The sequence below is a fragment of the Mustela lutreola genome, chromosome 7, assembly GCF_030435805.1.
Source record: "Mustela lutreola isolate mMusLut2 chromosome 7, mMusLut2.pri, whole genome shotgun sequence".
Classification (NCBI taxonomy): domain Eukaryota; kingdom Metazoa; phylum Chordata; class Mammalia; order Carnivora; family Mustelidae; genus Mustela; species Mustela lutreola.
In genome coordinates this window covers 70789754-70803567 of record NC_081296.1, presented here as the reverse complement: position 1 = coordinate 70803567, position 13814 = coordinate 70789754, and the positions used below count along the sequence as shown (strand labels likewise).

Here is a 13814-nt window from a genome sequence, read left to right as displayed (position 1 = left end):
TTCTCAGTCAAGAACTGCTACTCTGGATAATCTCCTGAGTCTCTCCTATCTAGATCCTAATGCATATTCTCTTTGAGGAGGAAGGAAGTCCCAGGGAGCAGTAGAGAGGGCTGGCACCCGTCCCACGCACCCACTGCCATCTCAGGCCCATCTGGGATGGACTTTGTCAAGGGACCCGTTACACGACCACAGGGCTGATCCTGCAACACCCTGACTTTGGCCCTGCGAGCCAGAGAGCAGATGAAAAGGTATGGTGCCCCAGAGGCATATACACAATGCTCTTAAAGAAACAATGGAGCCAAATCAGAGGAAAATGGCCGAAAGTGAACCAAGTGTGTACTAAAGGCGGTAAGGAGGAGAGAAGTTTTAGAGACATGTACACTATCCAGATCCAGAAGTCTGGCATAGGAACAGGGAACAATAGGAGTCCTGGAGATGCAGCCGGTGCTGGAAGGAAAAGAGGCAGCAACTGGCACCTTCTGAGTACCTAATTAAGTGCCGAGTACTCTTGTGATCATAATAATCCTGCAAAGGAGTTATGAGCCCCACGCAAGACAGATTAAACACGAGTCCCACGGCTTTTAAATGTCCCTGTGGCCCTCCTTTCTGCCCTGCACCGTCTTCCAGGAGAAGTTCAGGGCATGTCCTATATGAGGGAGCCTCCTGGGATCTCTTTCCATGTGCAATGACAAGGAGCTAGACTAGACTCTGCAGCTGGAGGAGGCGGCAGAAGGCTTCAATCGGGTTTGCAAACTTCCTGGGCTCTGGCCACGTGCCGGCCACGGGGCTGGGTTCCGGGGAGACACGCGACAAGAACCTTCCTCTTAGCACCTTACACCCAACAGCCCCCTCCCCCCAACATGGTAACCAGCTCTGATCCGGGTGGCCGGGACACGGAGGTGAGGGCCATCGCCAGGCTGGAACTGGCGAGCTGGGACCGCGGCTGAGTCCGGAGGCCAGCAGGGCAGGGTCGGGCTAGGTCTCCCTTCCCCCTTCCCGTTTTACCAGGCGCAGGTCTCCGGGTCCGTGCACCACCAGAGAGAGGTTCTCGGGCTTGGCCGCCGCCATGTCGTTTTCTCCCTGCCGGGCCGGGACGCCGGACGGTTCTGATGGTAGCCCCGCGAGGGTTGAGGGTTAGAGCCAGGAGGCCCCGCTTGTCAGAAAAGGCGCACGCCCGGCCCGGGGCGGGGCTTCCTCGCCCCTGACAACCGGGGCGGGGCTAGTGTTGGGGGGGCGGGGCCTCCCTGCGACGCTCCGCCGTTTGCCCTTAGGGGGTTCGGGAGGGGGCAGGGGGAAGGTTGGGAGAGGACTGCGGAGGGTCCTGGGGAGCAGGCGGGAACCCTGGACGCCGCAGCCATCTGCGGACGCTGGTGTTTCTGTCCGCCTCCAATTCAAGGGAACATGGCTGCATTGCAAGTAACCTGCAGAGGCCGCAGCCACCAGACCAATGTCCTCAGACTTCAGCTGCAGAAGGAGGGGGTGAGCAGAGTCTCGGGACCAGCACTGAGATTCTGATAGGGTAAGCCTAGGTCTTACCTATGGGTGAAACCGGGGGTGGGGCGGGGGGTGTCTGTATCTGTAGTAGCATTGGAATGCTGAGGCTGCAGGTAGGGTTCGGTCTATACACAGAGAAACAACCCGCACGTTCTCCCAGCGTCCCCAGCATCCCGCCAAGCGCCTGGTACTAGTAAGAGTCAGTGAATTGGAGTACTACCATCCCATGGGATTGATGCATCAGAGTAAAAAAGCTATGAAATAGAATCTGCAGACCCTTTCAGAGCAGCTGGCTGTGCTTCTTATAATGAAAGTGGGATTTCTGCCTACATTCTTCCTTCAAGCCTCTCTTTCCTCAGGAGTGAAGTTGTACTCCAAGGGGAGAGCTCAGGACAGGCCCAAGTCCATAAACGCTTTTCCCTCCTTTGAGAACAGTGCTCAGGTTTTCATTCCCTACAGCCTCTCCCCAGGCCCAGACATACCGCTGGATCATTTTATCTCCTCCAGGAGACTTGCCCCAGTGCCCAGCCCTTGAAGATATCTCCCTGTGGCACTCAGTATATGACCCACAAGTGGGTCACATCTGTAACTTTCACCTGTAGCCATACTTTCCGCAAATGCTCTGGAAGGCCACTGAGGGCAAGGCCTTCTTTCTTTCTTTTTTTTTTCTTTCCTTCTTTTTCCTTAATCTAATAAATGTCTTACTTTCCTTTTACTTTCAATTTTTTTTTAAGATTTTATTTATTTATTTGTCAGAGAGAGAGCGAGCACATGCAGACAGAATGGCAGGAAGAGACAGAGAGAAGCAGGCTCCCTGCTGAACAAGGAGCCCGATGTGGGACTCGATCCCAGGAACGCTGGGATCATGACCTGAGCTGAAGGCAGCCGCTCAACCAACTGAGCCACCCAGGCGTCCCTTACTTTCAATTTTTAAACAGCTTTATTGAAGTATAATTGGCATATAGTGGACAGCCAATATTTAAAGTACACACTATGATAAGTTTTGATATGTGTGTACATCATGAAGCTATCATCATATTTAAGACAATGAGCATGTCTGTCCCCCTCAAGAATCATCTCCCTATCCAAAGCAACCATTGCTTCTCTCTCTCTCTACAAATTAGTTTGCATTTTCTAGAATTTTATATAAATGGTATAAAACGTAGGTATTTATTTTAGTCTGGCTTCTTTTCACTTACCACAGTTGTTTTGAGATTCATCCAAGTTGTTGCATATAGCAATATGTTCATTCCTTTTTATCGGTATATCAATATGTTCATTCTTTTTTAGTGCTGAGTATTGTTTCTGGGTGTGGATGTACCATAATGTGTTTTTCATATATGTGTTGATGGAGACTTGGGTTTTTTGTAGTTTTTTACTATTACGAATATGGTTGCTATGAACATTCATGAGCAAGCTTTGATATGCACATAGGCTTTCCTTTTTTCTGGGTTGTTGGGTCATTGTTACTCTGCATTGAGCCATTGGAGGAACTTTTAAACTGTTTTCCAAAGTGACTGTACCATTTTACATTCCCAGCAACTGTGTGGCTGGAGTGGAGAGTTCCAGTTTTTCCAAATCCTCACCAACAGTTCATATGGTCAGTTTCTAAAAGATTTTAGATTTTTTGGGGCGACTGGGTGGCTTAGTCAGTAAAGTGTCTGACTTCAAGAGTGTTTTGTTGGAGCCCTTGGGTGGCTCAGTGGGTTAAAGCCTCTGCCTTTGGCTCAGGTCATGATCCTAGGGTTCTGGGATCGAGCCCCACTCAGCAGGGAGCCTGTTTCTTCCTCTCTCTCTGCCTGCCTCTCTGCCTACTTGTGATCTCTGTCTCTGTCAAATAAATAAATAATAAAATCTTTTTTTTTAAAAAGAGTGTTTTGTTGTTATTGTATCTTTTTTCATTGTTTTCTTTCTTGAATTCCACATATGAGTAATATCATGGTATTTGTCTTTATCTGACTTCTTCCACTTAGCATTACACCTTCTAGGTCCATCCATGTTGTTGTAAATGGAAAAAAAAAATACACACACACACACACACACACACGCACACTTTTTCATGGCTGAGTAATATTCCATTATAAATATATACCACTTCTTCATTCATGTATGGATGGACACTTGAGCTGGCTCCATATCACGGTTATTGTAAATAATGCTGCAGTAAACATAGGGATGCATATATCTTTTCAAATTAGTGGGTTTTTTTTTTTTCCTTTGGATAAATACCCAGTGGTGGAATTCCTAGATCATATGATAATTCTCTTTTTAATTTTTTGCAGAACCTCCATCCTGTTTACCTCAGTGGCTTCACCAGCTTGTATTCCCACCAACTGTGCATGAAGGTTCTTTTTACTCTACATCCTCACCAATTTTCTTTTTCTCTGGAACCCTTGCCAAGGCCTTGTTTTTATTTTTATTTATTTTTTTAAAAGATTTTATTTTATTTATTTGACAGAGAGAGAGAAATCACAAGCAGGCAGAGAGAGAGGGGAAGCAGGCTCCCTGCCGAGCAGAGAGCCTGATGCGGGGCTTAATCCCAGGACCCAGAGAACATGACCTGAGCCAAAGGCAGAGACTCAACCCACTGAGCTACCCAGGTTCCCCAAGGCCTCATTTTTTTTTTTTTTTAAGATTTTATTTATTTATTTGACAGAGAGAGAGAAAGAGCACAAGTAGGCAGAGAGGCAGGCAGAGAGAGAGAGAGAGTGAGGGAAGCAAGCTCCCTGCCAAGCAGAGAGCCCAGTGTGGGGCTCGATCTCAACCCTGAGATCATGATCTGAGCCAAAGGCAGAGGCTTTAACCCACTGAGCCACCCAGGCACCCCTAATCTTGATCTCAGGGTTGAGATCGAGCCCCACACTGGGCTCTCTCTCTGCCTGCCTCTCTGCCTACTTGTTATTAGAGTATTTAAACAATTTGGTGTGGCATTTCTACAGAATTTCTAACAGAGGCCAGCATTCATTATGGTGAGGAACAGATTTTTTTTAGGCATTTTACTGAATAGAGGATAAAATGCTGACTTTGCCTTTGTGGGTGCCCTGCTCAGCCCAGTTTCTCTGGGTCTCTGCCTAACTTTCCCATATAGCACAGCACTTTGAGGCACTCTCCACTGAATACAACTACAAGTTGGTGATACATTTCCTATTGGAATTTAAAAATTAAATCACAGGTGCATATCTTCTGGGGTCACATATTAAGAGAAAGGGAGACTTTAGTCCAGGCAGTATCCTATCATAAACACCGGGTTACTTAAGGTGTAGATAACACTGTGTACTAACAAGTAAAGTGTGCCATGGGGCCTTAGTTTTCTAAAGGTCAGTAGAGTTGTAAAATCCTGATTTCGCCATTTGGTCATCAACTGTTCACGTTACTCCAGCCTGGTTATTTACAACAAAAAAGGAAAAACAAAACAAAAGAGAGAAAACAGAAAGCAAAAAAAAAAAAAAAAAAAAGAAACTATGGTGTATCTTGCAAACCTTGGAAATAAGCTTACCAATGAAAATTAAATTAATATATTCCATATGCTATGAATGAGATTAATGGGCCTCCCTAAGGAACTAATAACATACCTCCATTAACAAAGTTCAAGGAAGGTTAGGAAAAGAATAGGGAGCCTGGGTGGCTCAGTTGGTTAAGCACCCCACTCTTGGTTTTGGCTCAGGTCGTGATCTCAGGATGGTGACAATGAGCCCAGCATTGGGCCTCACGCTCAGTGCAGTCTGTTTCAGATTCCGGCTGCCTAGGTGGCTCAGTTGGTTAAATGTCTGCCTTGGGCTCAGGCCATGATCTCAGGGTTCTGGGGTTGAGCCCACATCGAGCTCCTGCCCCAGTGGGGAGTCTGCTTCTCTCTCTCTCCCTTTGCCTGCTGCTCCCCCTGCTTATGTTCTCTCTCAAATAAAAAATTGAAAGAAAGAAAGAAAGAGAGGAAGGAAGGAAGGAATCTCTCTCTGTTTAAAAAAAAAAAACAAAAAAACTTTAGGAAAAGAATAAGGATAGCTGGTGTTTTAGTCTAGAACTATCCAGAGGAGAGAGGTGCTTGCTGGTAGTGGCGGCAGTGCTGGCGCAAACAAGTGGAAGCAAGGGAACCTGTTAAAGGTTACTGTCACGTGCTAGCTGAGGATGGTGATTTGGATAAATGCTGGAGGTGGAGATGGAGTGAAGCGGGTAGACCTGTGATTTATTTTGGTTTATAGGGGTTGAGGAGAAGGTAGTTGGAAAGTTGGCTCTCAGATTTCTGACATGATTACTGGATAGATGAGTCCTATTATCTGATAATGGGCAGTACTGAGGGAGGAGGGACAGATTTTGGGGAAAATCAGGCTGGTAACTTTGGATAGGGCACATTTGAGATGGCTGTGAGACATCCAAGAGAAATAAACCAGGGATATGAGGGTCTGAGAAAGTCTTGGTTTGGAAAATCTAGACTAAATTTGGATATCATTGGTATATAAACTGTATTTAAAGCAATAAGAAAGGGGGAGGTAAGGTAGGGAGAGTATATAGTAATAAATGGTAGGCAGGGACAAGAGCCCCCGTCCTGGGTGCCTGGGTGGCTCAGTGGGTTGGGCCGCTGCCTTCGGCTCAGGTCATGATCTCACGGTCCTGGGATCGAGTCCCGCATCGGGCTCTCTGCTCGGCAGGGAGCCTGCTTCCTCCTCTCTCTCTCTCTCTGCCTGCCTCTCTGCCTACTTGTGATCTCTCTCTGTCAAATAAATAAATAAAATCTTTAAAAAAAAAAAAAAAAAAAGAGCCCCTGTCCTAAGAGGAAAACTACCCTTAAAAGGAAAAAGCCCCCATGCTGTTAATCTAGACTGTATTCAGTGCCCCACCTTTAATTCTGCTACTGGGAGGAAAGGAAGGGACTTAAGGGAATGACCCTGGGCGTCCTACCACAGGCCTATGGGCCAGCTTGACACTGGGCGTCCTACCACAGGCCTATGGGCCAGCTTGACAGCCAGTAGGATATTTAAACAAAGAGCTTGATCTGGTGATCGGTAGCTGCCTGGCATGCCTTAGGATAGTGGCAGCCACTGCCCTCTTGGCCCCTGGGGTATGAAACACCACCCTGGAAGGAGCCCTCTATCCTTTCGCACGTGAACAACTACCTGATAGGTAGATGAGCACTTGAACAAAAACCTGATGGGGTGACAGACGCGTGGAGGGTTAATCAGATTAAAAGCAGCACACACCCAAAAGTCCCTAAAAACACCTAGATTTAAACGCCAAATTGGCAACTCTCTCAGGTCCCCTCCCTTTTCGGGAGCTTTGTACTAATGCCCAATAAACTTTGCTTCACCATCACTCAGTAAACTTTGCTTTGCCTATCATTCTTCTTCAGGTCTACCTCTTTATTCTTTGAAGTGGCATGACCAAGAACTGTGGACAATAAAGGAAAAGAAATCCTGCAACCTATAGAACGAAAAAAGACCCACTTCAGGTTTGAACTTCCAGCATCCAACATTGAGGGACCAGGAAAAGGAAAGAGGAACCAACAAAGAATCCTGAGAATGAGGGAGATCATATTGGCAAAAGCCAGTGTTTTAAGAAGGACGCAGCCAACTGTTGAATACTGACGAGAGATCAAGATAGAAACAAAAAGTGTCTAGTGAACTTAGCCAAAAGGAGGTCCTGGGTAATCATGGCAAAGAATTTTGGTATGAAGATAGAAACAGGAGCCATATTCATTTGGAATCATTCATGTATCCATTTAGCAAATACATAGTAGGTAATCCACGACATGCCAGGTATAAAATGTTGGAGGTACAATGAGCGAGACAGAAACAATCCCATTCAAGAAGCAGAAGCCATTAAATAGAGGACTACAGAAGTCTAACTCTACCATAATTAAGGTAAGGGCTATGAAGAAAAAGGAAAGGATACCATGAAAGTGTGTAACAGGAAAACCCAGTCCGGCTTGAAAGCAAGGGAAGATTGCCCCCAGGAAGTGATACAAAAGCTGTAATCGAAAGGCTTAAGCAGTCACACCAGGGAGGTGAAGAAGAGAGAGTGTGTATTCCAGCAACACAAGCATGGAGTCCTAGAGGCAAAAGAGACCAGCGTTAAAAGTTAGCAGTGTGGTGGAGCGCCACCACACTGGTGGCTCGGTGGGTTAAAGCCTCTGCCTTCCGCTTGGGTCATGATCCCAATGTCCTGGGATGGAGCCCCACATTGGGCTCTCTCTCAGCAGAGAGCCTGCTTCCTCCTCTTTCTCTCTCTGCCTACTTGTGATCTCTGTCTGTCAAATAAATAAATAAAATCTAAAAAAAAAAAAAATTGTTAGCAATGTGTTGCGGAGCCTAGCAGCCCAGCTACTGAGCAGCCAACTCTTGGTTTTGGCTCAGGGCCTGATCTCCAGGGTAGTGTGATTGCACCTGGTGGGGCTCTGCTCACAGCTGGGAACTGCTTGAGATCCTCTCCCTCTCCGTCTGCCTTTCCCCCTGCTCACCCACGTGCTTTTGCACTCTCTCTCTCTTTATAAAAAGTAAGTAAAATAAATCTTTAGTTAGCCATGTGGTTGGGCCATGGTGAACAAAGGAACCCAATCCAGGGATGTACATAGGTTTTCCAGTGTTTCACATTACTGAAATACAGGAGTACAAGAAGAAATGTGGCAGGAATACCTGAAGGTCTAGGGGAAAAGTTGGAAAATCACACTTCTCCAAGGTCAGGAGTTCCCTCTGAGGTACAAAAAATCCATTTTTGTAGCAAGGACAGGGAGCATAGAACGTCCCAGAACTGGTATGATTCTAAGAATCAGAGAAGATACGGGGCGCCTGGGTGGCTCAGTGGGTTAAGCCGCTGCCTTCGGCTCAGGTCATGATCTTAGGGTCCTGGGATCGAGTCCCGCATCGGGCTCTCTGCTCAGCAGGGAGCCTGCTTCCCTCTCTCTCTCTCTCTGCCTGCCTCTCCATCTACTTGTGATTTCTCTCTGTCAAATAAATAAATAAAATCTTTAAAAAAAAAAAAAAAAGAATCAGAGAAGATGGGATTGGAAAGGGAATGCCATGAACAAGTCTTACTTGGAGGAGGCAATAGGGAGCAGCTGGAAGACTGTGTTGCAAACAGCCTGTCTATGCCAAGGCTGGGAGAAGTAGGAGCTAAAAAGAACTCTTTTTTATTTTTATTTTTATTGTTTTTAAGAGATAGAGAGGGAGAGAAAGGGTGGGGCAGGGGGAGGGAGAGAGAATCAGCGCGGACCCCTGCAGGGAGCTTGATCTCACTGAGATCAAGACCTGAGCTGAAATCAAGAGCTGAGACACTTAACCAACCGAACCACCCAGTGGTCCCTAAAAGAGCTCTTATAAACAACCTGGGTTATAAAGGAAATTCCTGTTAGCCTAGAACTCTGCTTTGTCCTCTTCTCTTCATGTCATGTCTACAAATAACTGGTCCAGGAGTAATTCATGTTATTCATTAGTTATCAGTGAAGTTCCAGAATAGGAACTGTACAAACACGATAAAGGAAACAAAACAGGAAAAAAGGTAGAGGAAAAGAAATAAAGAACATTCACCAGAAAAATATTGCTGGGGAGCAAATGAAAGTTGTGATAGAGAAGTTTGCCATTAAACTGAAGAGGGTATCCAATCTCCACAATGGAGGTAAGGTGTAAAATAGGAGTGGGGGGAGGGCAACATAGGTGTAGAGTCTGAGTAGAATGAGAAAGGCATCTTTACAGGGAAATGATATTAACATGGAGTGTCATGTTAATAAAAAAAATAGAAACTACAGTAAGTAACAGAGTATCCTTACTAGCATCTCCAAGGCCCTAACTCAGGGAATTAAGGTGACCAAGGTCTAGGGAGTTTTAGATTTCCACTCATACAGCACTAAGGGGATTGAGCGGATATGCAATTGGTTCATCTCCCTTTCCTGTGAGCAAATCTGGGTGGAAATCAAAATGTCACTAGGAAGATTGCACAGTGAGCATGAAACCACGGGATGGGAGAGGGGGTGTGCTGGATGTTCACAATTGCTGATGCCACCCTGCTTCCATGGCCGGATGCCTCCACAGCTGTTAGTGGGGACTGGCTCCTCACAGCCTTAGGTCAGAGAACCGTCTCTCCAGGATGGTTCTGGAAACCAAAAACCCCTTCTGCTAGCACATATTTTTTCCCCACATTATTATTTTATTTTTGGAAAATTCTTTCAAATTACATATTGAAATTATTTTCTATTCCATTATTTTGGCTATTTTCATCAGGAAATCCATTATGCAAATATTGGATCTCTTTTGCCTATCTTCCATATCTGTCACTTTCTCTTTATTCCTTTTAAATTTGTCCCTTTCCATTTCATTTTGTTTACTTTTCTCAATTCTGTCCTCTGTGTCTTTCACTGTTTTTAGCAATGCCTACTCTTTTGTGATACTTCCAGTTTTGCTTTCATTTTTCTGGGAGGGGGGATGATTTTGTTTTATTCCACCTTCCTGAGGTCTTCTGGCTCACATTTCATATCTTCCTAATATTTCACTATTGCTCCTTCTTTTCCTCTCTCTGTTATTTTCTTTCTTTTTTTTAATTTTTTATTTATTTGACAGACAGAGATCACAAGTAGGCAGAGAGGCAGGCAGAGAGAGAGTAAGGGAAGTAGCCTCCCAGCTGAGCAGAGAGCCCGATGTGGGGCTGGCCCAGGACCCTGGGATCATGACTTGAGCCAAAAGCAGAGGCTTTAACCCACTGAGCCACCCACATGCCCCCTTTCTCTCATATTTTAGAGACAGTCTTAAACTGCCTCCCCTTCTCCTTGCCTAATTCTAAGCCTTTCTTTTCTTCTTCTCTTTCATCATGTTTTATTATCTTTCAGAAATACGTGCCTTCATCGTGAACCTTTTTAAAAAATATTTTTTTTATTTATTTATGGGGGAGCAGGGGGTGAGGGAGAGGGAAAAGTAGACTCAGCGCTGGCCTCAGAGCCTGAAGGTCGGGGAGAGGCTGGGATTCAGTATCACCACACTGAGAGTCAAATACTCAATCCTCAACTGATGGAGCCATCAGGTCCCCCACCTTCATCACATACTTTTATCACTTTTCCTTCATACTGCTTTTCTCCACCATCACCCAGAATGCTTAACACTTTAACCTTGTAGATACCTCTTTTTTCATAGTTTATTTGCTGATTTGACTTTCTCCTGTTGAATGGTGCCCATTTCCTACCCATCCCAGAGTATGCTGAGTTTAACCACAGTCCCAACGTGCCAGGATGACTAGAACATACTGCATTAACAAAACCGTATTTATTCTTTATGGAACAAAATGAGATGTTTTCCCAAAAAGTAGTTCTAATCTCTGCATGTCCCAGACCAATAGACTTGCTGACCTTTAGAAGGTAAAACTAAACTTCTCCGTTTCAGTTCACCCTTCTCACTATGTCAGCCTCTAAGGGTTGGCAAAATAAGGTTGTGGGTTTTGTTCTGTTTGATCAGTATTGTTTGCATTTAATTGTCTTTATGGTCTCTAGCTTTGACAGTTAAATCAACAACATTGATTTCATTTTCAGTATGTACAGAGCACCAGGCACAAGGGAAAGTGCATGACAGACTCCCTATTCTGAAAGAGAGTCTAGTCAGTGGGGAAGGACGTCCCTTCTCCAAGAAAACATGCATCCAGGGGCACCTGGGTGGCTCAGTTGGTTAAATGTCTGCCTGCAGCTCAGGTCATGATCCTGGGATTGAACCCCACATTGGGCTCCTTGCTCAGCGCGAGTCTGCTTCTCCCTCTCCCTCTTCCCCTCCTCCTGCTTGTGCCTGCTTTCTCCCTCTCTCTCTCAGTCAAATAAAATAAAATATAAAAAAGAAAAGAAAAGACGTATCCATTCAAATGACTGAAATAGAAAAGTTGGATGGCCCTTCACCATTACTGTAAGGGGAGAATATTAGGTGTGCTCCCCCAAGCCAGACTGTGATCGTGGCCAAGGGCATGGGCTCTGGGCTTTCGTCTCTTGAGTTGGAATTCTACTTGCCATCTGATTTTAGGCAACTATTAAAGCTTTCATACCTCTTTTCTGTAAGATAGGGATATAGTCTCCACCTCACAGGGTTGTAATGAGGATTAAATTAGGTGGTACAGATGATGTACTTAGCCCAGTAATAATAATAGCTAATGTTTCTTAATCATTTTCTTTATGCCAGTGTGGCAGGCTAAATAACGGCCCCCAAAGATATCCAGGTATTAATTCCTGGAACCTGTATGTATGTGTGTTACCTTATGTGGCAAGAGGGACTTCACAGGTGTAATTAAGTTAAGGATCTTGAGATGGGGAAATTATCCTAGATGGACTTGGTGGATCCTAAATGTAACCAAAAGTGTCCTTATAAGAGGGGATCAAAGGAATATGTTAGTACAGAAGAAGGCAATGTGATGCCTAAAGCAAGACGCTACACTGCTGGCTTTCGAGATGTACGAAGGTGCCACCAAAAAACCCAGATCTCAATGCTGGAAAAGACAAGGAAACAGGATTTTTTTACTGTGCCTTGAGAGGGTGTGTGGCCTTGCAGATTCCTTGATTTTGGCCCACTGAAACAGATTTCGGACTTCTGACCTCCAGAACTATAAGATAATAAATGTGTGGTAATGTTTTTTGTTGTTTTTGTTTTTGTTTTTTACTTTTGTGGAGATATAATTGACATAACATTGTGTAAGTTTAAAGTGTACAATGTGATGATATGATACACAGATATATTGGGAGATATTTACTGCAATAGGGTTAGTTCCATCCTTCAGCTCACATAATTACCAGTTTGTCATTGTTGTGGGGAGAATAGTAAAGCTCTATTCTCTTAGCAACTTTCAAGTACACAAATAGTATTGTTAATTGTAGTCACCATGCTGTACGTTAATTAGATCCCCAGAACATATTCATTTTATAACTGAAAGTTGTACCCTTTGACCACTATCCCCCCATCACTCCCACCGCGCAGCCTCTGGCAACCCCCATTCTACTCTGTTTCTGTGAGTTCAGTTTTTTAGATTCCACATATAAGTGAGGTCCTACAATATTTGTCTTTCTTTCTCTTATTTCACTCAGCAGAATGCCCTTAAGCATTCTGACATGAATGATGTCACAAATGGCAGAATTTTCTTCTTTCTCATGGCTGAGTAACTTATGTTCCTTCTATTTCCAATTTATTGTTTTGTCATGAAAAGATGTTAAATTTTGCCAATTTCTTTTTCTGCACCTATTGACTCAATCGTATAATTATTGTCTTTCGTTCTGTTAATGCGGTGTGTCTTATTTATTGATTTACGTGCGTTGAACCATTCTTGTATCCAGGGATAAATTCCACTTGATCATGGTATATGATCCTTTTAATGTGCTCTTCAATTCAGTTTGTTAGTATTTTGTTGAGAAATTTTGTGTCTATATATTCACCGGGGATATTGGCCTATAGTTTTCATTTCATGTAGTGTTCTTTTTTTTTTTTTTTTTTTTAGGATTTTTAAACCTTTTTTTATTTAAAATTTTAATTCCAGTGTAGTTAACATACAGTGTTATGTTAGTTTCAGGTGTACATTCCATATATTCCTCAGCGTTCATTGACAGAAGTACATTCTCATTTTGTGTAGTGTTCTTATCCAGCTTTAGAATCGGCATAATACAGGTCTCATAAAATGGGTTTGGGAGTGTTTCCTCTAAAAATTTTTGGCATCAATTCTTTAAATGTTGTGTAGAATTCACCAGTGAAACTATCCATTCCAAAAGGCTTTTCTTTGTGGGAAGGTTTTTGATTACTGAGTCAGTTTTCTTACTTGTTATTGGTCTACTCCAATTTTCTGTTCTTCATGATTCAGACTTAGTAAGTTGTATATTTCTAAGAATTTATCCATTTCTACCAGGTTGTCCAATTAGTTAGTACATAACTCTTAATAGCTGACCCTTATTATTCTTTGTATTTCTGTGGTATCAGCTATAATATCTCCTTTTTCATTTATAATTTTATTTATTTGAGTCTTCTCTCTTTTTCTTGGTTAATCTACTCAACGATTTGCTGGTTTTATTTATCTTTTCAAAAAACCAGCTCATCTTTTCTACTGTTTTTCTATTCTCTATTTCATTTATTTCTGCTCTGATTTTTGTTATCTCCTTCCTTCTGATAACTTTGGGTTTAATTTGTTCTTTTTCTAGTTCCTTGACACATGAAGTTAGGCTATTTATTTGAGATCTTTTCTTTTTCTTAATGTAGGCATTTATGGCTATAGACTTCCCTCTTAGAATTGCTTTTGTTACATCCTGTAAGTTTTTTGTTTGTTTGTTTGTTTGTTTGTTTTTAAGATTTTGTTTATTTATTTAACATATCAGAAGCAGGAAGAGCAGCAGGTAG

General features: G+C 43.6%; 1 protein-coding gene and 1 long non-coding RNA gene across 4 annotated transcripts in view; one reads left to right on the top strand and one right to left on the bottom strand.

Moving 5' to 3' along the window:
- SORD (sorbitol dehydrogenase) overlaps positions 1 to 1200 on the bottom strand; it is a 32825-nt gene extending 31625 nt beyond the window's left edge. The window contains exon 1 of one of the 2 annotated variants that reach the window (XM_059181415.1): positions 1006 to 1200. Coding sequence is in view for 1 of the 2 variants with exons in the window: in XM_059181414.1 (XP_059037397.1) it covers positions 1006 to 1068 (63 nt within the window). In the remaining variant the exon portion in view is untranslated. The remainder of the gene's footprint in view (positions 1 to 1005) is intronic. The other variant, XM_059181414.1, reaches the window with a different exon arrangement.
- A 64-nt stretch (positions 1201 to 1264) lies between these two features.
- The window catches only part of LOC131836226 (uncharacterized), an 80043-nt gene continuing 67493 nt past the window's right edge, over positions 1265 to 13814 (top strand). For both annotated transcript variants that reach the window (XR_009355544.1, XR_009355543.1), the window contains exon 1: positions 1265 to 1519. This is a non-coding gene — a long non-coding RNA (uncharacterized LOC131836226). The remainder of the gene's footprint in view (positions 1520 to 13814) is intronic.